The sequence below is a fragment of the Stenella coeruleoalba genome, assembly GCF_951394435.1.
Source record: "Stenella coeruleoalba genome assembly, chromosome: 8".
NCBI classification, from domain to species: domain Eukaryota; kingdom Metazoa; phylum Chordata; class Mammalia; order Artiodactyla; family Delphinidae; genus Stenella; species Stenella coeruleoalba.
In genome coordinates this window covers 37,363,261-37,383,241 of record NC_137154.1, presented here as the reverse complement: position 1 = coordinate 37,383,241, position 19,981 = coordinate 37,363,261, and the positions used below count along the sequence as shown (strand labels likewise).

The following is a 19,981-nucleotide window of genomic DNA, read 5'->3' as shown; positions in this document are numbered from 1 at the left end:
GTTTCCATACTAGATTATAAGCACCATGAGGGCTTGGACCTAGTCCAGGTTTGCTCACCACTGTATCTGCAGTGCCCAGTATGGCACCTGGTGTATAGCAGGCTCCCACTTATTTAACTGAATGACTAAATAACTAAACGCCTACTTCAGTGCGTACCTCCCCCATTCCCCCCAGCTATTTGCTGAGGGCAAGTCTGGGAAGTCAGAGAATCAGTCTTTCTAAAAACTATATTGAAAAAAAAAGCCCCTACATGAGAATATAAGAGTATAGAACCCCAGCTTTAGGGTCTTGTGGTAACTATTTCTGCTTTTATGCTTTTTCCCTCTTCTCGTACTTAGAAAAAGTAGAGGTTGTATGTAAGTGTCCCTTAGTCATGAGATCTTGGGCACTAAACCTCAATTTCCTCCTCTATAAAATGATGATAATAGTCCCTTCCTCAGTGGGTTACTGTGAGGATTAATAAATAATCCTGAGGAATAAAACAATAAAGTGCTCATCACATTGCCAGAAATACTAGAAGTGTTGATGTTAGTTCTTGCTCTTAGCTGTGCATCACATTCGTAATAATATGCTATCTTTCACATATGAAGATATTGTCATTATTGACCCATCACCAAAGTAAATCATTTCTTCAGGAGTAGTTAAAGGATTTGCTCAGACAATCAGCCCACCCAACCTCTCCCCATTAAGACCAATGGCTTTTACGAAAGCCTCATATTTTAGCTTTAAACTGCTTGGCTTTCATTCATAACCTACTTCCACTAAAAATACACATTCTCTATGGTTCTACTAATGTCACAGTGCGTTCTTGAGATGCCGGAGATCTTATATAGCCTAGGAAGAGGTTGTAGAAAATTCCAGAAAGGACAGTCCCACTGGAAATTAAAGTACACTTTTTCTTCATATATTAAAAAATTTCATTTTCCTTTTTACTATTTTAAAGTACGTGTAAAATTCTTTTCCATTTTTGTGGTAGCTAATCAATTTGAAGAGGGAAAACAAAATGCTTTATTATCATTACTACCCACTGTTTTTAAAGAAGAAACATTAATAGCTTAAATTGTGGATCCTTTGAGTGTATAGCTGGCACAGATTTTGTAAATCCATACTGGGCTTTCGGCTTATCATGGTTATTATAACAGTCAAAGAGTAATTTTCCTTTAAAAATGTATCATTTTCAAAGTATTCCCAAAGTGCTAAAGGTGCTAATTGAGGATACATAATTTTAAAATGATGCATATTGCAGATGAACGTTTATCTCTGCTGTAGGTTTAAAGAACAGTATAGATATCTCAAGAACAACAAAGAAAATTAGATTTTTTTCCTTCTTATCTAACTACCTAAGGATTCATATTACAAAGCCAACCAAGAAACCATCTACCTTAACCAAGCAGTTTGTAAGGATAAATAATAAGACACAGAAGTTCTCAGCCCTATATATATGTTGGTAAAATTAAACGACCTTTCCTTTCAAGTAACTCTGAACTTTAGAATCAAAGTTTTAACTGTTGCTGGAGACTATGTATTGATGATGCACTGCTTTGGAGTTTCTCAGTCACTGTATCTTCTTTCACTGTGGTCCCGATGACTTCAGACACTCCACTGGTTCCAAGGATGCAAGGCAAACTTAAAAACACTTCACTATTTATATCATAATATCCCTGAAATGAAAAAAATTGGGATATTAGAGCCGAATCACTGCAAAAAAGATAATACCATAAATATGGATATTTCCTAGCTTTTCTGGTCCTAGAAGTACAAAGTGATACAAGTTGAACTTAAAAAAAATCGTTCATTTATTTTCTAAATTCGAGTCACTGTTTCACAAAATTTTTGTGAAACGGAACTTGGTCAAAGACACCCACTTTATGGGGAGGTAAGCTAGCCCCCTGCAATATGAGTAACAGGCTGGGGGTTAAGAAAAATGTCAGAGTGAATTCCCAGGGGAGGGGTTTAGCATGGACTCTGAGTGCAGTCAAATTTGGTAATCTGTTTTCAGTCTTTCCTTCCATGTTTTATTTCCCTTCTGGTATTCCTAAGTTTTCATGAACATTTGGTTAAGCATTTGTGCCTCATCTTAGCTGTGCTGTGCTTTAGGGACTCTATACTTGGAATAAAGCAGTAAAGGACAAACTGAACTGGAGAAGCAGACTGATGACTGGCTAAGACCAGTTGGCACGTCGGTCTGGGGTGACCTGGCTGGCTGAGGAGATAAATGACAACAAGAAGTTTGTGGAATTTATAAATGCTTCTTGGGGATTCCAAAAATTAATGGGGGTGAAGGGCAACCTGGTAGAAGCCCAGACTTCCTATAGCCAAGCAGGACAGAGCTTAGACCAAACTGTCTTCTCCCATGTGTTACTCTAAAAGCTGGTGATACTGAAGATACCTGGGTTACAGTGTGAACAGCACTTTTTCTGGCTTTACATTAATAATATAAATATTTTAAAATATGATGAGAGAATGAGAATAGCAATTACCTTTGCTAAAACTGATACAGAATGCACTTTCTTTTTATCATTCACAATACTGTCAACCAGGTCGGCTACTGACAGTCCAACAGACCAGGATCTTTGACCTTTTACCCTTAACAGTTCCATGGCTCTAGGTTATAAAAAACAAAAACAAAACACACAAATCACGATTTTAGAAAATGCACAAAATATGTACACTTAGTTTTAGCTTCTGTTTAAGATATTAATTAGATATTTTTATGACACAGAAGTGAGAGTTATACAGCAATTGTTAGGAAAACCTACAGTCCAGTAATGAAGCTTTTCTTAAAATGTCAGGCAGTTCACAGAGAGTCAATACAAATGGCCTAATAATATAAAAAGATGCTCAGCACCACTAATATTTAACTAAATATGAGTTAAAACAATAAATACATCAGTTTTGCCCATCAAAATTGGCAAAGATTAAAAAGACTGATAACTACTTTTCCCCAAGCTACAGAGAAACAGGCATTCCCATAACTGCTGTTGAGAGTGCAAAATTATTCAACTTTTAAGAGGAAGATCTGGCAACACTTGATCTAGAAATTCCTCTTCTAGGAATTTATCCTATAGCAATATGCTCAAGTGTGCAAAGATATACATGTAAGTATGTTTGTCTTATTTGAGACACAAAAAATTTTGGAAATAATTCATGAAAAGAGGACTTGTTAAATAAATCAGTACCAAATGTAGTGCCATATAGCTTTTATTTTTTTAATTAATTAATTTATTTATTTTTGGCTGTGTTGGGTCTTCGTTGCCGTATGCGGGCTTTCTCTAGTTGTGTCGAGCGGGGCCTACTCTTTGTTGAGGTGCACCGGCTTCTCATTGCAGTGGCTTCTCTTGTTGCGGAGCACAGGCTCTAGGCACGTGGGCTTCAGTAGTTGTGGCACGTGGGCTCAGTAGTTGTGACTCACAGGCTCTAGAGTGCAGGCTCAGTAGTTGTGGCACATGGGCTTAGTTCCTCTGCAGCATGTGGGATCTTCCCGGACCAGGGATCGAACCCGTGCCCCCTGCATTGGCAGGCGGATTCTTAACCACTGCGCCATCAGGGAAGTCCCCTAGTGCCATATAACTCTTGAGAAGAATATAAAGTAGATTTATATGTACAATAATGGGAAAATATCCAAGATTTATTATTAAGGAAACAAAGCAAGTTGCAAGATAATATAAATAGCATACATTATTATAAAAATAATAATAAATAATAATGATAATGTTTGCAGAAGCATGGGAAAAAATGTTTGGATACGTGGACACTAAACTGTTTACAGTGGTTGTTTCTGGAGAATGGAATTACCCCTGCTTTTCACTTTCTCCTGTATAGATATCTGCAGTATTTAAAGTTTTATCTTTGCTGTATACCAGAAACTAACACAACATTGTAAATCAACTATATTTCAATAAAAAAATAAATCAAGTTTTATGAGAGCATACATTCGTTTTGTAACTAATTAAAAGTGATACAAATTAAACAAACATGTTTGAATTCCTTCCTTTTAAAAGCTATAAATGCAGCATTATATAGAGAAGCAGATTAGAATGGATTATACAACATACTACTCTTCTCAATAAGAGAATATTCTTTCTAGTTGTTATATTCTAAAAACCATAAACTGCAGGTTTAAAAAGCTAAAAATCACCACTCAGAATTCAGGAAAGGATGTTATTATGTGACAGTAAAACAACAAATGGCATGAAAACACACAGTATGTAGAGTCCACCCTATCGGGTCCAGACCCCAGGAAGGCCTCTGAATAAACACAAAAGGTACGAGGATCTGTGCATTATACTTTGTTTTTGCCTGAATTAATAATGTGGATTATCCATTCATATTAGACTAATTTCCAAATGTATTTATGTGTAATTAATAAATACATATTGATTTTTAAGTGGTATAGACAAATTCTCTTCTACATTTAAGAAAATATCCAATACCCTCAGATATAGGATCCTATATCCTAAATATAGGAGCAGTAAATCACTGCCTACAAATAAGGAAACTATTCTACCCTCTAAAGAGTCAACTGTATATTGAAATATTAAGCTTGCAAAGCACTCTTAGATCTACTCTGAGATAAGAAATCAAAGAATAGAAAACATTGTTCTCATGTACTTTGGTTTTGTCCATACTAGTAAGTTTTGTTTGCAGAAGCCCGGTAAGTACATGCTGTGCAAACAGCTGCTACATTAGCTATGAAGTATATGGTTTTTAGTTGGATAAATGCAAAACTACACTCAGTATTACCTGTTGGACAGCTGCACCTGAGAGTTATGCCTTGTTACGTCCTCTTGGCCACCCCATGTGGGCACTAAAAATTAAATGAAAAACTGATTATATTTCATCAATAACTCTCTTAGGATTAAGATGTGATAAATGATCATCTGCAGTTAAGGGTATTAACTGTATTAAACTTTTTTTTATTAACTGTATTAAACTTTTTTTTTTCTTTTTGCCGTACGTGGGCCTCTCACTGTTGTGGCCTCTCCCGTTGTGGAGCACAGGCTCCGGACGCGCAGGCTCAGCGGCCATGGCTCACGGGCCCAGCCGCTCTGCGGCATGAACCCGTGTCCCCTGCATTGGCAGGTGGACTCTCAACCACTGCGCCACCAGGGAAGCCCTAAACTTTAAAGAAACATTTTCCCCCCTTCTAGCTAGAGTTATATTTTTCCACTGGTGGCACTAAATGTGCTGTACTGATTGCCTGGGGTGAGAAAGACTTTGAGCTGCAGTTCCCCCAAAACATGATCCCCAAAGTCTACTTGCAGCCCCTTACCTGTTCTCTCTCAACAACACTGGGCCATTTTACTGTCCAAGTAGAAAGCTTTCTTTTCTCAGCAGGCAATGCATAATAGGCTCCCACGTGCTGCAAGCACTTGGCATTTGCTCCACTGGGAACCATACATACATACATACATGCCACGCGGCTTGCAAGATCTTAGCTCTGGCCAGGGATTGAACCCAGGCACAACAGTGAAAGCGCCAAGTCCTAACCACTGGACCGCCAGGGAATTCCCACAAGTCTTCTAAACTGCATTCAAGATTAGGCCAGTTAGTGATGTGTCAGCAACAAAGGACAGCTTCCCCTCCTCAAACTGATTATAAGCTTCCAGGGGGCAGGGATCATGTGTTTTTCTTTTGTGTCCTCCAACACAGATTCTTTACCACAGTAAAGAATGCACAGGATGGGCTTCCCTGGTGTCACAGTGGTTAAGAACCCGCCTGCCAATGTAGGGGACACAGGTTCGTGCCCTGGTCCAGGAATATCCCACATGCCACAGAGCAGCTAAGCCCGTGCACCACAACTACTGAGCCTGCGCTCTAGAGCCCGCAAGCCACAACTACTGAAGCTCGCAAGCCACAACTACTGAAGCCTGCGTGCCTACAGCCTGTGCTCCGCAACAAGAGAAGCCACTGCAATGAGAAGCCCGCACACTGCAACGAAGAGTAGCCCCCGCTCGCTGCAACTAGAGAGAGCCTGCATGCAGCAATGAAGACTGCAACGAAAAATAATAAATAATTATTTATTTATAAAAAATAAAAATAGTAAATAAAATAATTTTATTAGTAAATAATAAAAAAATAAATTTATTTTAAAAAAGAATGCACAGGAGATAATATGAGCTGACCTTGCACACAATCCATAATTTTTTAAAGTATTTTTATTTATTTATATATTTTTAATTGTTTTCTTTTTTTTTTTTGCTGTGTTGGGTCTTGGTTGCTGCGCACGGGCTTTCTCTAGTTGCAGTGAGTGGGGGCTACTCTTTGTTGCAGTGCTCGGGCATCCTCTAGCAGTAGCTTCTCTTGTTGCGGAGCACAGGCCTTAGAGCACACGGGCTTTAGTAGTTGTGGCACGTGGGCTCAGTAGTCGTGGCTCACGGGCTCTAGAGCGCAGGCTCAGTAGTTGTGGCGCATGGGCTTAGCTGCTCCGCGGCATGTGGGATCTTCCCAGACCAGGGATTCGCAGGCAGATCCATCCTTCCATCCTTCCTTCCTTCCTTCCTTCCTTCCTTCCTTCCTTCCTTCCTTCCTTCCTTCCTTCCTCCCTCCCTCCCTTCCTCCCTCCCTCCCTTCCTCCCTTCCTCCCTCCCTTCCTCCCTCCCTCCCTTCCTTTCTTTATTTATTTTTGGCTGTGTTGGGTCTTTGATTCTGTGCGAGGGCTTTCTCTAGTTGTGGCGAGTGGGTGCCACTCTTCATCGCGGTGCGCGGGCCTCTCACTATCGTGGCCTCTCCTGTTGCGGAGCACAGGCTCCAGACGCGCAGGCTCAGTAGTTGTGGCTCATGGGCCTAGTTGCTCCGCGGCATGTGGGATCTTCCCAGACCAGGGCTCGAACCCATGTCCCCTGCATTGGCAGGCAGATTCTCAACCACTGCGCCACCAGGGAAGCCCCAGATTCTTAACCACTGTGCCACCAGGGAAGTCCACAATCCATAATTATATTAAACAAAGAGGAAAACATAGTTGCAACAGTTAAGTTGAAAAACATCGAAAAGTTTTTATGTTAAGTTAAAAAAGAAGCTAAACCAAACACTGTTACATGAAAAATATAAATACATGTGGACAAATTAAGGGGTTTTAAAAAATGCTTCACTTGAATGGAAGGGCTATACATGAATTATTTTCTAAAACAAAATTTTGGCACATTATTAGCATATTCACAATATAGAGAAAATTGCAGGGAAGTATCTGCTAAATGAAACACAGCATTCACAGACCTTGGAAAGATAAATAAAAAGGGCAGGTAGGTATAAGAAAAGACAAATACAAAGAAGTCTGGAATTTAATTATGAGTATTACTGCCATTATATATTACACACATAATCACGTTTTATCTTTCCTCTGAGTTTGGACTTATAAGAGCCATGAGAAAACAATGTTTGGGGAGAGGGAGAAAGCTTCACTATGTTCAAATTTGCTTCTGACACAGTCATTAGGATTTTCAGTTAAGTTTAGATGGACTGAATTATTTCATTTTTTTGTTCATTTACTGCCCAACCCTTCACACTTCCTAAATATACATTTATCCTAGTTTAAGAATCCCTTTCAAATAATGCATCAATCAATCCTAATCTTTCTGGTTCTACTCCTTAAAAACAGTAATCCCCTGACCCCAAAAATTTTAATAAAAAATGACCATGTGATCTCTCTTTTCCATTACATATAACACCTATCCTTTAGGTTAAGATTGATGCCCAAAGCAGATGATCTAACACTCTGTTTTGAGGTCCAGCCCTTGGGTTTCTAAAACACCATTTGAAGGAGTTATCTGCAGTTTACATATGATTTCAATATCACAGCTAAAAATAGCAGCTCCAAAGCACATGTTCTACTGACTAATTTGGTGGGGCACTGTATGAATGACCCTTGGATACAACAAGATGGTATCAGGATCATTCATTAATTTCAAAACATATTTACTGAGGCCGTTCCAAGCTCAACGGGTTTACAGTCTGTCAGGGTGAAGAGACAAGTAAATATGCAATTATAACACAGTGTGATAGTGGTTATAATAGAGGCATAAACTTACTTAACCTGGAGAATTAGGGAAGGCTTCCTGGGAGAGGTGGCACTCAAGCCCAGTCTTTTTTTTTTTTAAATAAATTTATTTATTTATATTTATTTTTGGCTGCACTGGGTCTCCGTTGTTATGCGCGGGCTTTCTCTAGTTGCGACAAGCAGGGGCTACTCTTTGTTGCAGTGCACCGGCTTCTCATTGCGGTGTCTTTTCTTGTTGCAGAGCATGGGCTCTAGGCACGCGGGCTTCAGTAGTTGGGGCACGCGGGCTCAGTAGCTGTGGCTCACGGGCTGTAGAGTGCAGGCTCAGTAGTTGTGGCGCACAGACTTAGCTGCTCCGCGACAATATGGGATCTTCCCGGACCAGGGCTCGAACCCGTGTCCCCTGCACTGGCAGGCAGATTCTTAACCACTGTGCCACCAGGGAAGCCCTCAAGCCCAGTCTTGAAGGGTAAGCAGGACTTAGCCAAATTAATGAATGTTCAGGTAAAGGAAGCATCAGGTGCAAAGGCAAGGCGGCATGAGAGTGCATGAACCCTTTGGGAAGCTGCAAGTTGATCATCTGACTAGCATAAAATGCTTGTCAGAATGGCAGAAGATGAGGCTGAGGAAGGAAGCATGAAACAAATCCTAAAGGGTCTTATATGCCATGTCATTCCTCCTCCAGGCTGTAACTGTCATTTGTCTCTGAAATACTTAAATAATTTCACTTACATATCTGCCATTCTTATAACTCTGTTTCTAAACCCTAATACTGCATTATTTCAAAGTGTAGTTTTCCATGTCCCTTTGCCAATTTTCTATTCATGACCATCTCGCCGTCTTGATCATTGTAGTAACAGCTACCATTTAGTGAGTGTTTACTCTGTGCCAGGCACTGTACTAAATGCTTAAGATAAATTATCTAATTAAGTCACAGCAAGAAAAAGTACAGCTTTGGAGTCAGACCAGGGTTCAAATTGCAGTTCTGCCCTTACAAAATGTGTAAACCTTGGACAAATTGTTAACCTCATTGAATCTTAAGCTTCCTCACATATTTGATTTGGAAAACTACCACTTCCTTCATGGAGTGTTTTTAAATTTTAAATGAGATATGCAAAGCATTTAATACTCAATAAAAAATAATTCTAATTTTGCTATTACTGTGGTGTCACCTATGCAAAGATATAATCAACTGGTGTCCATACATGAAACCAGCAGAGGGAGCCTCTAATCCATTTCTGGCTTCAAGACCAAGGTAATTATCGGTGGATAGAACTACCTTTGAAACAAAGTAGAAGACAGGATAAAAAGTGATCTGATAGCAGTACCTAGAAGGGAGATAGGGAGATGGGCTGGGGAGTACATAGGTACCTTCAATAGTATTTGTATTGTTCTTAATTGAGTATGGATTCATGAATGTTTGTTCTACTATGATGCTTTAAAACATACATATATGCTATACATATTCTTTTATATGTGTCAAATATTACATAATGTTATATTTAAGTGATCTCAATTCACATGTACCTACATCTCTCCATTTCTAGTTCCTACTTGAGAGCTCCCTTCCTTGTGCTTTTGTCTTACTTCCCTTGGACCTCTTTTATTGCAAGTCAACACTGCCTTTCCTATATTAGACTCCAAGCTGCCTAAAGACAGGGTCAGGTTCTTATTCATTTATGTAGCTCCAACAGCAGTCAGCACAGTACCTTAGGTTTATTTATCAAGTCACACCATCCTTTATTTTCTCTTTACAATTTGAGATATTAATATAACCATATTGTGAAATGTTCTTATTCATTCAAAAATTATAACTTATTAGGGGGACTGGTTAAATAAATTTTGGTATATCCAGTAGTTTAAAAGGATGAGCAAGATCTATATATGTTATTATGCAATCATCTCCAAGTCATATCACTAAGTAAAAGGGCAAGATGGAGAATGATGTATTATGTATATTTCATACATGTGCTTGTCCATACACAGAACATTTCTGTAAGGTTGCATGGCTTCTAGAGAGACGGACTGGGTGTCTGGCATAAAAGGGAGACTTATTTTTCACTACATATTTTTTTGTACTATTTAATCCTTTTACAATGTGAAAGTATGACTTTAACTAAAAGAACAGCTTAATAATTTACTCTTTCAATAAGGAGAAGGTACACACACAAAATTCAAATTGGATCAGAATAAACAGCAGTTTAACAAAAGAATAAATATCTTGAGACAACATATGGTTAATTACCACATAGCTAGCAAGAGCTTTTAGCTCAAAGGAATGAAGGAATCACTGTGCAATGATGTGATCAGGAAAAGCTTCAAAGGGTAAGGTAAGGGAGACTTGACCTAGGTCTTGAAGAATGAGATTTGAATATGCTGAGAGAGAAAGAGAAGGGATTATGGGAAAGGTAAATGCAACGGGCAAAGGTCCCTGTGGCTGAAGCAAAGCTGTGGGGTGGGGCCGAGATGCACAAGACCTGGGTTTTAGCCCCGCTTTGACCTGAAAAGCTACAGCCTCCTGGGGAGGTCACTCTTACCATCCCTGACTCCATTGCTGGCTCCCTACAACAAACTGTAATTGATGATCCCTTGGGTCGCTTCCAGCTCTCTAATAACATGACTCTCTCCATAACTGTAATTGGGGAGGAAGATTAAGACTGCATTTTGGGACTCCTTGAATGGCAAGCAAAAGAATTTAATAATTTGGTCAGAGGAAGCCTGTGAAAGTTTTTGAAAAGAGGAACGTGACTTAGGAACATTGAATTAATATGTGCAACATACTGCAAACACTGTAAGTTTTAGCTAATACCATTATTAATTTGGCATCATTTACAGGGTAGACTAGAGGGAAAAGAGCACATTAACTGGGAGATCTGCAATAATCAGGCAAGCAGGAGATCAACATGGACCAGAATTCAAATGGTAGTAGTGAGTAAACTCTGGGGTCTTGAGTTTGTTTGAATCCCTAGACATTTGTTACTCTAATACATCTGCTCCAAGTTCTTATTTGCTCCCCTCTTCTGGTTCTATTGATTAGTTTTTAGTGTCAGGAAGCATTCTGAGCCTGAAAAGCTATCTCTGCTTGAATCACACTGTCAGGTTTTGTCAAGGTTTATTCTATAGCCTGACTCTTTCTAGCACTGAACTTTCTAGGTGGCCAGTGCAGATTTATACAGATTTCAAATCTTCCTCCAGTTCTCCAGTTAAATGATCACTTCCTCACAGGCAGAGAAGTTCTTTTCTACATTGTTCTCTACCCTACAGCACCTACAGGCTGAATAGAGTAATAGTAATATACTTTAAATGAGGAAGCAATGATTAATTTTCCCCAAATTACCTTTTTAGCACATTACCCGCATGCTCAAATACCTTTAATATTTCCCCTCTGCCTGAGAATCACTTTCCAGCTCTTTATCAGGTATTCAAGGATCTCCAAAATGTGAAAGCAACCAAGTTTATCTGGTTGAAACTCTGCAACAACCAGTCTAGATATTTTTATCCCATGACCATGCCATACTTAAGTGTATGCCTTTGCCTGTTTTCCCATTCCTGGAATGTCTGTCCCATTCTTTGCTATTTATTCAAATCCTATTCATTCTTCCAAAGTACAGTTCAATGATGGCCTACACAGAATTTTCTCCAGTCATTTCAACCCATGTTAAATGCTCACTCATAAGTGTCTAAGCACTGTAAGTCTAAAATATATTCATTTTGGCACTTAATCAAATAGTATCCGATACTTTCATTGTTAGCCAAAACATCTTGTAAATATTTTTCTTGTTGCTCTAAAATAATTTTTAAGTATGATGAAGGAAGAGACTATGCTCTGTGCCTCTTTTGTATCATACTAACATCTTATATAGTAGTGAGAAGAGTAGATACTCATATACTTGTTTAAATGAATAAAAATGAACAAACTTAGGATAAAGCACTTTTATCACCTAACCAACCTGACTTTATAGCATGAGGGAAAAATAAAGAAAAAAGAGATTCTTGAATCAAATAGGGAAAGCATTCATTTGGGATAGGAAAAGGGGCTTTCAAATCCAGGGGACTGTATTTTTTTTTTTTTTTTTTTTTTGCGGTACGCGGGCCTCTCACTGCTGTGGCCTCTCCCGTTGTGGTGCACAGGCTCCGGACGCGCAGGCTCAGCGGCCATGGCTCACGGGCCTAGCCGCTCCGCGGGATGTGGGATCTTCCCGGACCGGGGCACGAACCCGCGTCCCCTGCATCGGCAGGTGGACTCTCAACCACTGTGCCACCAGGGAAGCCCGAGGGGACTGTATTTTATGAATGCTTTCTGTGGTAGGGACAGAGCAGAGAGCAAGTAGCTGGTAAAAAAAAAAAGGCCATAAGGGTAAATAAAGAATGAAAATTCTGTTTAAAAAGGTGAGAAACAGACAGGAGGTATGTACGTAGGGAGAAAGTCTGAACTTAGGGAAAGGTAAGCAAGATTGTAGGATGGGAGAGTAAAGGCAAGAGTTCTGTATATGCTTTAGGGTTTATGTAAATGTTGCTCTCCAGAAAATTAAACTTTTAAATTGATCCTGGATGATGAAATTCAAATACAAAATATAAAAAGATAAATAAAAATATATAACCTAAGAGGGTCTTGCCTTTTACTTACAGAAAAGTAAATACAATCAGAATGACATGTTTGCAAAGTATATTCACAACACGGGGCCTGTCACACAAAAGGCAATGTGGAAAGAAAGCCAATTAAGCGCCACAATTTTGGAGTCCCCAGAACTGTGCATATCATGCATATCATGGCCTCTGGTGATGTAGGTTATCAATATACATAACTAATAAACATGTATTTCTTACCTTTGTCTTCTCCCTGCTCACCAATAACCCATACTTCTCTTCCTGGAGTCTGTGCCTTCAAAACATTTGTAATAATATATTGTAATCTCTGTGAATCCAGATTGCAACCAATTCCAATCACTCGATTTGCAGGAAATGCACTCAGTTTCCACGTCACATAGGTCATGATTTCCACTAAATATTACATACAAGGTGAAAATATAAATATTTTAAAAAATGTACTTCTAGCCTAGTTCCTAAACAAAATATTTATTATTTTAATAAGTATATTAAAACTTGTATATACTCTTCTTAGGTCCTAAATGCACTATGAAGCATAACATATTTTAAAATTTATTATATATTATGTAAATTTAATATATTTTAATTTTAATTAATAATTAAAAACAACTAACCAGGTTTCAGCATGATCTTACATAACTTTGCTGTTAAATATAAATTTTTAAGAGAGGAAAACAGATAATTTCCTAGAGCAGTTAAGCGAGAAAGATGAAAACTGGGTACAGAAAATCAGAAAATAATTTTTTTCATTGATCAAGTTCTCTTTTATATCTAGCTTAAGCTGAATTTCTATCTTTAAATTAAAATACTGATTCATATACTACCACCATGTTATACAGCATTATCAACAAAAATACAACTATTTTTTTCTTATGTGACGAAAGGATGTCAGGAATTTTTTTTTTTCTTTTTTTGCGGTACGCGGGCCTCTCACTGCTGTGGCCTCTCCCGTTGCGGAGCACAGGCTCCGGACACGCAGGCTCAGTGCCCATGGCTCACGGGCCCAGCCGCTCCACGGCATGTGGGATCTTCCCGGACTGGGGCACGAACCCGCATCCCCTGCATTGGCAGGCAGACTCCCAACCACTGCGCCACCAGGGAAGCCGGGATGTCAGGAATTAAACCAACATTCCTCAATCAATTGCTATAGGAGAACAAGTGAAATTCATATCATACTCCTATATTGGGAACATTAAAAAAAAATCTGTTCACCAATTTGAGTCCGGTACCACCTAATGCTTTGAAAAAAATTTCTCAAATAATTTGAGAAACAATTTAAAATACAAAATGTTAAAAATGCACTCTGGTGTGCTCACTAACATTTTATGACACTTCAGAGTTAACAAAGGAGCCTTCTATAATCTACTGCATCTTTCTCTTGGGCATTTAACCATTTTCTCACTGAGAAAGGCATGGCTAACAACCTGGAACATATTAATAGTAATATTATATAAAAAATTGTAAGTTGTAACCTTCTAGTTAATGACAGTCAGAAGAAGTAACTGGTTGACAGGATATGGAAAATACTGCATTGTTCATCATAAGAGCAATTTAACTGAATGCTCTGGCTGTCCCTTTATAACCTTGTTTTATGACTTTTATCAGAAATGGCAATTCTACTGATACACTGGACCACCAAATTTATTTAAAATAAAGTCTTGTACCTGGCTGAGATGCAACGAGCAGGATGCCATGTGGACTATAATGTCCCAGAGCTGCAACAAAGGCTCTGAACATATCCACATTTCTCTGTACCACGTCGAGGTAGGACTGAGAACTACCCAGAGAGTTGACTGTGAAGATCACCACCTTGGAATGAGTAGAGGCAGACAAATCTAATGAATAAAAAGAAACAGTCTGAGTTCAAGATAAAGGTTTTAACCAAGTTCTTGTTCATGATAATCAGGTTCTTCTTTTCTACAATTAGACAGCTTTTAGCACAATTGCCTCTAGATCAATCCTGTGTCCATAGGAAGGATACAAAGTGCTGAGGTTTGCCTCCAGAAAGAGGATTAAAAGCAAGAGTGTATCCCAGGGGAGGAAAGAGCAAAAAAGATAAAATAAATTACAGAATCCAGACTCCACAAACAGGGAATTAGGTTTCTACGTAATTCACAATTTTCTTAGAAAAAATAAATAATATGCTATAGGCAGAATGCACCTATAATCAATTACATCACTGATTTTTTTTTTAAGCTCTAGGTCCATCCATGTTGCTGCAAATGGCATTATTTCATTCTTTTTATGGCTGAGTAATATTCCATTTTTTATATATACCGCATCTTTTTCTTTTTAATTTTTATTGGAGTATAGTTGCTTTACATGTTGTGTTAGTTTCTACGGTACAACAAAGTGAATCAGCTATACATATACTTATATCCCCTCTTTTTTGGATTTCCTTCCTATTTAGGTCACCATAAAGCACTGAGCAGAGTTCCCTGTGCTATACAGTAGGTTCTTATTAGTTATCTATTTCACACATAGTATCAATAGTGTATATATGTCAATCCCAATCTCCCAACTCATCCCACCCCCCCCTTCCCCCTTGGTATCCATACGTTTGTTCTCATCACTGATTTTTAAACTGCGAGTTTAGGAGTCCTAGACCTCCTTGAAAGTGACTAAGAGGCCATGTAGGAATGGGAATAAGCAGAAAGAAAGCTGGCAGGCACAGCATAGTGTTGTTTGTATCTGTTTTATTTATTAAGGATTCTACTCCAAAGAGGAAAAAAATTATTTGAAAATCTTTAAATCAAGATAAAACATCTTGGCTCATTTTTTTTTACTGACTTTTCCTTACATTGAAGCCCAGTGTCTTGGTTTTAGGTTCTTCTAATGGGGCTTACATGTAAGCAACTGTTATGACTTAGGAAAAGCTGTTCTCCAGAATTCACGTCTCTGATCCTCAAGCATACTTATGCTATTTTACAACTACATTACTCTCTATTACACAGTGTGTTTTACAGAAGTACATGCCAAAACAGTGGCCAGAATTATAAGTATCAGAAACAACAGAAAAATAATAAAGTAACTAGGGTGATATCAGTTCAGTCAACATGTGTAAATGATTATTAGCATCTCAGCAAGGCAATGAGTAGATTCCAGGGTTTATAGTCTTAATTAAGCCTATAAGGCCATTTTCCTAAACAAGTTGCAGAATGAAACCCTTGTGTAAGGTGTCCACTGGGAAATGCATTATCCAATTTTAATTCATAATCTGACACAGCTGTGTGGGTAGATCCAAAAACTGAAGTCCTGCATCTTAATTATGATTCTTCATGAGTCCTCTTAAGTAAATAATGCCTATGTTCTAGTGTTCAGAATAGATACCTGGTAATGAGTCAAAATCTCAGCATTGGAAGACATTAGAACTGAAAGGGATACAGTTAATACTTCCATGCCACTTCTATGTGCCAGGTACTGTTCTAAGACCTTGACCTGTATTTACTCATTTAATGTAATCCACAACACACTGTGGGGCAATATCATTCCCATTTTACAGATGAGGAATCTGAGGCACAGAGAAGTTAAGTAACCTGCTCAAAGTCATAGAGCTAGTAAGTAGCAGAGCCAGAATTCAAGCCCAGGCAGACTGGCTTCAGAGTGCTGTTCAACACTATGCTATATTTAGAAACTCAGTCCTGTACCCTCATAAAGTTGAGGAAATTGATATCTGGAAGGATTAGGTAGCTTGTCCATACTACTGTATTAAATACCAGTGAACAGTTGAATTTATGACCCTACAGTTTGGCCCCAACCTATCTTGCCAGGATCATATTTCCTTTCTTTTCCTTCTTTAGCTTCCTCTACTTTGAATGATGAAATGCCCTCACCCTCAAGGTTGACTTATAAGTAAACAAAGTAGTAGCTGTCTAATATGATTTCAGAAGTGCAAGAAAGCCTTCCTACTCTAAAGCCTTTTAATCTCTCCATAGGCCTGGGGTGGACACAGGCTTCTGTAAGTTTAAAAAGCACCTCAGGTGATTCTCACACAAGGGATCAATCCATAACCCATGTTTTAAGAACCACTGGCTATTGAGAAAATTTTACTTTGCTCCATATGTCAAAAACAGCTTTTTTTGTTTGTTTTTGGCCATGCCACACAGCATGTGAGATCCTAGTTCCCTGACCAGGGATCCAACCCATGCTCCCTGCAGTGGAAACCTGAAGCCCCAACTACTGGACCGCCAGGGAACTCCCAACAACAACTTATTTTTTAATTTGCAACTATTGAACACTTTTTTCTTGAGGCACACACATACACATACTCATACACCCAAATATCTATGCTTGTATATGCAGAGACTATTTCTGGAGTGAATCATAAGAAATTGGTAACAAACATGTTTGAAACTCCTGCTTACTAACTGTGTGACCAAAGCCACAATCTCTCTCAGCCATCTATAAAATAAAGTAAGAGAAGTAATGGAATATATGTAAACTATCTAGCTTATATTACTGGATTCCCTGAAAAAAAATGGCATCTATTATTTTTATTAAGGATAAGGGACCAACATAATAGTGTCTTCAGCCAGGAAATGACATGATCAAAATAATATCATAGGATAATTATTCTCTTAGCTATGTTTAATATAAAATAAAAGTAATCAGCAGAAAGGAAACAGGAACCCTCATATACTGCTGGTGAGAGTATAAATTAGTACAGCTTAATAATATACATTTTAAAAACACCTTTGACCCAGTAATTCTACTTTATCCTACTAGGTAGAGAAATACACAAAGATTTTTATTACATTACAATGTTCTCTGCAGCATTATTTGCAATCACAGAAAAACACAAAAAAAACTAAATGTCTACCAATAGGAGACAGACATCCATATGATGGAATATTATTATAAAGCTGTTCAAAGATATAGAGCTATTTAGACCTCTACGTGCTATTAATAATGATCTTCAAAATGATACTATAAATTAATAATAACTTAAACACAGAATTGCGATATGACCTAGCAATTCCATTTCTGGGTACATACCAAAAAGAACTGAAAAGAGGTGTTCAAACAAAAACTTGTACAAAAATGTTCACAGCAGCACTACTGACAATAACAAAAAGATGCAACCCAAATGTACATCAACTGATAAGTGGATAAATAAAATGTGGCATATCCAGACCATAGAATATTATTCAACCATAAAAAGGAGTGATAAATGCTACAATATAGATGAACCTTGCAAACATTATACTAAGTGAAAGAAGCCGGACACAAAAGGCCGCATATTGTGTAATTCCACGTATATGAAACATCCAGAAGAAGCAAATCCAGAGTAGATCAGTGGTTGCCAGGGCCTGGGGAAAAGGGAAAATGGGGAGTGATTGCTTAATGTGTAGAGGGTTTCCTTTTGGGGTGAGGAAAATGTTCTGGAACTAGATATTCGTGACAGTTGCACAACACTGTGAATATACTGAATGTCACTAATGGTAAATTTATGCTATATGTATTTTAACACAATAAAAAAAGGGATAAAAATATTAAGTGCAAAAAACAAGTGCAGAACCAGTTTCCCCAATCTGACTCCTGAAGCAACTACTCTTAACAGTTCCTCAGTATTTCTCCAGATTTAGTCTATGCACACACTGTTTGTTTATGTATGTATAGTATGCATGTTTGCAGGCTCATATATACCTATGCACAGCCCTCCCCAAAGTATTTTAGTAGCTATTTAAAAAATCCAAATGGAGAAAAGTACAACTCTAGGATGATCATCAATGCCTGTCATGATGGGGCATTACTAAAATTTCCAAATGAGCTTACTTTCCCAAAATTATTAACACACTTCTCCATATCATAGAACATATTTGAGATGTTAGCTAATATTATATTTTAAATTACCTCATGTAATAGTAATTATCAGGAATATGCAATCAAAATTAACAAGGGGAACATGAAAGTTGCCCCAATATAGTGCTCATTCATTCAAAACTCCTTACTTGGTGGCAAGTACCACATCCTATATACCTACTCCAAGGATTCTATTCTTTCAATTATCTGAAACAATAGTTATTGATGGTTAATGAGACACATAGGAAGAAACAATTTCCTCAGGTCCTAAATGGCCTCACAACCTCTAGGGTCCATGTACTAAACAGTCTCCTGGAGTGATTTGGAAGAGTGAAGAGGTCCCTTAAGAACTTCAGTACCTGGAAATGAGAGGCACAAGAGACTATCCAGCTCCCCAAAGGATCCTCTGTACAAGGCCTACAAAAGGACCATTAAAGGAACTATTGTACTCTTTCCAGAGAAGGAAAATAAATCCATTGTATCCTACAGGGATCCAGAGGCTTGCTAGAACTATTACACCCAATTTTTATAACCTATAGGTATAATTTCAACTTTTTGATCCACCGCGGTTCTTAGTACATTCAGCCTTGTGAAACCACGTCTCGATATTTTATTTGGAAAATATGGTTAAGAAAATAACCATATTTTATTTGGAAAATATGGTTAAGAATATGGTTTAAAAATATGGTTAACATTCCCCAGTGGCGCAATGGTTAAGAATCCACCTGCCAATGCAGGGGACACAGGTTTGAGCCCTGGTCCAGGAATATCCCACATGCCGTGGAGCAACTAAGCCCGTGCACCACAACTACTGAGCCTGTGCTCTAGAGCCCGTGAGCCACAACTACTGAGCCCACGTGCCACAACTACTGAAGCCAGCATGCCTAGAGCCCATGCTCTGCAACAAGAGAAGCCACTGCAATGAGAAGCCCACAACGCACCACAACGAAGAGTAGCCCCCACTCCTTGCAACTAGAGAAAGCCCGCGCGCAGCAATGAAGACCCAACACAGCCAATAAATAAAATAAATAAATTTATTAAAAAAAAAAAAGAATACACAAGACCTGAGTAAGGAAAGGCAAAGGAAAGCTAAGCAACTATAGCATATTACAACCTGACTCTAGCTATAACCTGGTTTTTGGAGACTAAACATTCTCTAGTTCAATGGCTTTCCACTTTTTTTTGATCATGCATCCCTGGTAATAAAATAACTTTATTCCCACATCCCCAAATCTGGTATTTACCTACATATATACATCTGTACTAATATATTATGTACATTGTTAAATATATGCAAATCTTTTGAATTAAAAAGATTTTAAAAATTACTTTTTTAACATTCTAAATTTTATTTATTAATGATACAAATCCCTCTTTTGTTCTTATTAAAATTCATTTTAACAATATATTTTTAGTGAAAGCAATGTGAATGAATTTTTTTTTTAATCTTGGTTTAGCACTTTGCTATATACCAAGAGGTATGTATTAATTCCCACTTTACAGATGATAAAACTGAACTTTGAGAGATTATATAATCTGACAAATGGCAGAGCTAGTATGCAAACCCCCATGTC

The 19,981-nt window shown here is 38.1% G+C and overlaps 1 protein-coding gene across 7 annotated transcripts in view; it reads right to left on the bottom strand.

The window, feature by feature from the left end:
- Positions 1–637: 637 nt before the first annotated feature.
- Positions 638–19,981, bottom strand: part of UEVLD (UEV and lactate/malate dehyrogenase domains) — a 44,903-nt gene continuing 25,559 nt past the window's right edge. For all 7 annotated transcript variants that reach the window (XM_079929023.1, XM_079929024.1, XM_079929028.1 and 4 more), the window contains 5 exons: positions 14,270–14,440; positions 12,825–12,998; positions 4,745–4,808; positions 2,482–2,605; positions 638–1,662 (listed from right to left, as the gene is read on the bottom strand). In XM_079929023.1, the coding sequence (XP_079785149.1) occupies positions 1,495–1,662; positions 2,482–2,605; positions 4,745–4,808; positions 12,825–12,998; positions 14,270–14,440 (701 nt within the window). In that variant the 3' untranslated portion in view covers positions 638–1,494. The remainder of the gene's footprint in view (positions 1,663–2,481; positions 2,606–4,744; positions 4,809–12,824; positions 12,999–14,269; positions 14,441–19,981) is intronic.